The sequence below is a fragment of the Triticum dicoccoides genome, chromosome 6A, assembly GCF_002162155.2.
Source record: "Triticum dicoccoides isolate Atlit2015 ecotype Zavitan chromosome 6A, WEW_v2.0, whole genome shotgun sequence".
In the NCBI taxonomy this organism is placed as follows: Eukaryota; Viridiplantae; Streptophyta; class Magnoliopsida; order Poales; family Poaceae; genus Triticum; species Triticum dicoccoides.
Genome location: NC_041390.1, coordinates 148,960,236 through 148,965,205, shown reverse-complemented (window position 1 = coordinate 148,965,205; position 4,970 = coordinate 148,960,236). Strand labels below are relative to the sequence as shown.

The 4,970-nt window shown below is 40.1% G+C and overlaps 1 protein-coding gene across 1 annotated transcript in view; it reads right to left on the bottom strand.

Moving 5' to 3' along the window:
* Positions 1-4,333, bottom strand: part of LOC119316339 (shewanella-like protein phosphatase 1) — a 4,900-nt gene extending 567 nt beyond the window's left edge. The window contains exons 1-10 of the mRNA XM_037590654.1: positions 4,017-4,333; positions 3,602-3,705; positions 2,441-2,554; positions 2,156-2,371; positions 1,769-1,904; positions 1,450-1,622; positions 1,235-1,326; positions 1,082-1,151; positions 640-741; positions 323-446 (exon numbers count right to left, since the gene is read on the bottom strand). Of these exons, the coding sequence (XP_037446551.1) occupies positions 655-741; positions 1,082-1,151; positions 1,235-1,326; positions 1,450-1,622; positions 1,769-1,904; positions 2,156-2,371; positions 2,441-2,554; positions 3,602-3,705; positions 4,017-4,221 (1,197 nt within the window). The 5' untranslated portion in view covers positions 4,222-4,333 and the 3' untranslated portion in view covers positions 323-446; positions 640-654. The remainder of the gene's footprint in view (positions 1-322; positions 447-639; positions 742-1,081; positions 1,152-1,234; positions 1,327-1,449; positions 1,623-1,768; positions 1,905-2,155; positions 2,372-2,440; positions 2,555-3,601; positions 3,706-4,016) is intronic.
* Between the last annotated feature and the right edge of the window lie 637 nt (positions 4,334-4,970).

Below are 4,970 nucleotides of genomic sequence, written 5' to 3'. Positions count from 1 at the left end.
CTGTGCATTCGAAGGTGCAGGAAAACCCAAACCTTGGGTGCTGAATACATCAATCTTTAAATATCACTCCGTTTTCTGCATTTGCTTTAAGATATAGCATGATCACTTTCATGTATTCTGGAGTTGTTCTTGCTAATTGTAACTTACACACTCAGGTTTTACATGGTGGATTCAATCATCGAATTCAAATTGGCTACTTTTGGAGACCTTATATTTCAGTAGGGGCATAGAATGAAAAGTAATTTCAAGTTTGTGAAGTTAGATGATTGAATCACATAAGTTCAAAGAGGTATGCAGTTTTGTCAACAGAAAATGTACTAACCGTTATGGAAAGCCGGTTGGTATCTTTTGATGTATATGTGTCCTGAAGAATTTAGTCAACCGGGTGTCCACCCAAAACTGTCTTGTATAATATCTTTCCCAGTAAAATGCTGCCTATTATATACCTGCAATAGCGTACTTATTTCATTCATGAATTTTTCAGGCATGCAAGCAATAAACAAAAATGAAATTTGTAGGTTTCCTGTAACAAATTATTGTCCCAACAAATAATGAAAACTCCTATTTTTGCAGATTCTTCAAAGAATAATTTACCCAGTTTTGGAGATTAAGAGGAGAGATGAATTTAAGAGTTCTTACATAAATTTCGAGGTATCATAAATAGTCCAGCACTTCCATCTCATCATATGAGTCCCTCTGGCCCTTTATAACTCTTGGTCTGTCATTGACTATTTCTAGGACCTAGCCATTAGAGTTGAAAATCAGAAACCAAAAAATGTTTTGTCCAAAATCCTTATCATTAGAGAATAAGGAAAACATGTTTATGTGCATCAACATATTAAATTTTACTACTCAAACAGGCTTAAATTTTCGAGAAATCAAGTCATTTCTTCATTAAAACTGGAAAAATATCATGATGTTACTGCAGATAGTACATATATGATGCGGCTACAACAATTAACCACAGCATGGATTTAGCAAATTAATCCTAACGTAGCAAACACTAAATGTTTGTAGAAGAGCACACTACTTAGGACAAAACATGGGATGTCATGAATTAGGCCAAAAGGAATAAATTTACCTCTGGTCTCGAATGCAGTACACCATAAGACATGCCCACATCAACACACCAAACTTTACCATCACATTTGCTGGGAACAAAGAGACAGTCATCTATAGCTTATTTGAGAAAATATTGGTATCTTGTCTTTACCCAATTTAGAACAATGTATACCAGTTCACTCCACGAGTCTGGGGAGTGTGTCCGACGACCATTCCTTTAGCTCCAACAGATTTCAATGTTTGTTCAGCGATAATAGAAGATAGCTGAAACCAACAAAAATATTTGTATGATAATTATGTTAAGCATGTGACAACAGTTCTGTAACTAGCAAACATTTTCCATGGTGAAAAATGAAACCATATGTTTAGTGGGTTGGATCTTCTCACATCCCAAGAACGCCGCGTCCTTTCGACTGAATCTTGAGAGTACAAACGAGTCCATACTACACTGTCATATCCTCTGGTAGCTATGAAGGGGAGATCGGTATCATCGATGTCTTCACTTGAACATTGCATCCAATTCGATACTTCCTTGTTGATGCGTTCGATCCCGTATTCAACTATGGAGTGGAAATGGACTTAGAATCTTAGATAACACTTACAGAAATATGTGATATCAACTGGAACATATTAGGTGATCTGTTTTATATTAGAAGCGGAATTGTAAATGCCGAGCTCAAATCACACGATCTCTTGAGCGACTCACCATGATGGGGAAGAAGGCCACCATGGCAAAACATCCAGTCATTGACATTCAGGACAACAGGATGTCGTGCCAATTCGCAAGCTAATGGTCCACCTTGCTTAAAAAGTGATGCTCTTGCAGCGAACCCTTTATTTTTCTGTCTTGGCATTTGGAGGGAAATGTCTCAGAAGCAGATGAGAATACATCATTACTCATTTTTTGAAGGCTATTCATCGAATGAAATGCTGCTGGTTATTTCTTTTATTTTCATTTTGTTGTGGATTTGGGATGTACTTACCGATGTAGTAAAATTGGAAATGTACATATTACAATATGAACATTGTATATTCGAATGTGGTTAATTGAACAAGCTCAATCATTCTTCATTGACAGTCAATGCTTTGTTACCTTGACAAAGTTCAAAGGAAGCCAGTCACCATTAGGCGACACCCGATATTCTTCCTTCCACTTTTGAGAAACATTAACCCAGTTGAGGAAAGCATCATCCCACTCGCCATCAAATTCCTCCAAGTATTCCAGGAAGCGTATACACTCATCAAATGATCCTGGATCGACGTACCGGAAATCGCCTTCCACATTCATGGTTTCATGATTTCCGTTTACCTAACATTTTTTTTCTTAAGTATTACAATGTTGTAGAGTACTTAGAAGGACATGAAGTAATGGTCAAACCTGAAACACAGCACCGCCTTGAGATTTTGCTTGCACATTGAGTGAACTCAACAGGGACAGTATTGCGATTTCATCTTCTCCACGGTCAAGGATATCCCCAACTTGAACCAGAACCTGTACACAAGCACATCACACACATTTCTAAAATAAAAAAAAGAAGCACATCACACATTTGTCTAAAAGGTTCAATTTTAAACACACTCCACCTGAGAGCAGTAGAGAACACAGACACAGTATGCTAAAGTAGTGCTTGGTTCGGCTTGAAGCCTGACTATGAAACGTCCATATTAACCATACATTTCCAAAACCGTTTAACCTGAACTCTTGTCCGATTTTTAATAATGTTTTGCATTTCTTGCCTTTCAAAAATATTAGAAGTTTCCTGTATGTAGGAAAATGCTATGAAACAGTAACCTGCATAACATCGTCCCAAAATATGACTATTTTTATCCAGTGAAAAACAAAAGAACTTGCGTTTTTGTATGGAAGGAGAATGATCATATTGGTAGAGGAAATTACTATAGCAGGTTTTTTTTGGAACCTTAGATAGGCAAACAAAGGCCCAAACCTTATCCATTACGGTGGTTTTGGACCTCTGAATTTCGAAATTCTTGAAAGTGTTACTGGGAGCAAGGACTGCTATAGAATGAGAACTTGCAAAGATTCATTAATAATAATATTATTTATGTCATAAACAAAAAATGCAAATGTAATCTTTATCTATTGTCATTTTTCCTGCATACACAAAGTCATATTGTTTTGAACTCTGTGGGTTATAGTTTCAGAGCATTCCCTATATCTATGATATTTTATAGTTTTGGGAAACCCCAAAATGCATAATCATTAACCAAAAGTGGATTAGAGTTCAGGTTAAACAGTTGTAGAACATTCAGAATTAAATATAGATACAAACTTTAGGATTTTATTCTAACCAAGCACCACAATTCAGGATTCAGAATGGACCATTGTCTATTCTTAACAAGACCATTGTCTATTAAAAAACGGTAAAAAGCTAAGATGCCCTACATTTTGGCAAGGAGATTACGAAGGCTATTCTACAAGAAAGCGCTATCTAGCCAATCCCTTAACAAGAGCCTAGAAATGGAAATCTTAAAAGAAACGGATAATAGAACTTCAAATATGGTGTAAACATAGCAGTACCGTCTGCCCGCCTGTCCATACATGACAATCTGATTCCGTGCTCAGGACACCGGCCATCACCAGTGCAGCCCTCGTTTGGTGGAGATCACCATGGAGGTCGCCAACTGCAACGCAAAGTACTTGTTCAGATCACATATTACTATGAAAAACCAATGTCAATCAATTTTCAAAACACAAAGGCCAATTTCACTTGGTCTCTAACTCTATTACTGTTACTCTTCTTCTTTTCTACTGGCACCAAATTAATTAACCAAAGAGATGATCGAACACATCTGCACATGTGTGATTAGGCAGGATACTGGCAAGCACAAGCATGCGGTTGCAAATGGCTCGGCGCTTGGCCGTTGAACGAATACACAGAGCTGTCTATTTCTTCAGAACGAAAAAAAAAGCGAACAGACGATAGTATACGTACCAGCGACAATGCGGCGGCCGGGGGCGGAGACGAACGTGGGCGGGTCCCCGGAGACGATGATCGGTCCCCCGGCTGCCGCCGCGGCGCGGCAGGAGAAGGAGCCACCGTCTCTGTGCTGCCTGCTAGGACAGACGACAGAAGACGAGGGGCTCGGGCCGGAAATGGCCGCCGTGCGCAGCCGCAGCCTGAAAGGAAGGACGGCCATGTCGCGGCAGGTGGCAGCGGCTCCGTGTACGTGGCTGCCAGTCGGCCAGGTGAGCTAGAGAGAGAGACGAGAAGATGAGCGTGCGCGTGCGTACGCTGTAAAAAGCGTGGAGTGAAAGGGCTCCGGCTCCGCGGCTCGTCCATGATCTTCTTCTCAGCCAGTCATTTGCGGATGACTGTCTTCGCCCGCCACACCGCGTCGGGTGCCGGGTGCCGGCCTGGGCCACGAAGCCACGCACCCTCTCTCGATGTCTCATGGGCTTCTCATCTCTGTTTCTCTCCCTCGCAGCCTACTTTCTCGGGATTCCCTGAGTAAAAAAATTGAGGGCCTCTTTGATTCGCCAGATTTGTAAAATGCAGAAATCTCTATTTTATTTGCTTAAAAAGAATGAAAAGATTCTTGCGTCAACTATTCTTTCTACCACCTTTTTGTCCGTCCTCCCATTCGTTACCATTTTTTATGGTAAACTCTAATACCGACCAGACATCTTTGATAATCCTTTTAATAAAAGTTGGCGCGGGGAACCCCTTTGATTAAAAAACAACTTTGACAATTCAATAAATAGAAAAATTCATGGTCCGTAAAAAAATAAATCGTGATATATGTGCTGACTTAAAAAAATGTAAGGTTCAATTTCCTGCCGCACCAGCCTTTTGCGCCTGATTTCGTCTGCCCTTCCTTCTTCGCTTTTTTTTTCCATAAAGCATAAATAGGCTTTAATCATGATGACTCCTAGACTACCCCCCCCC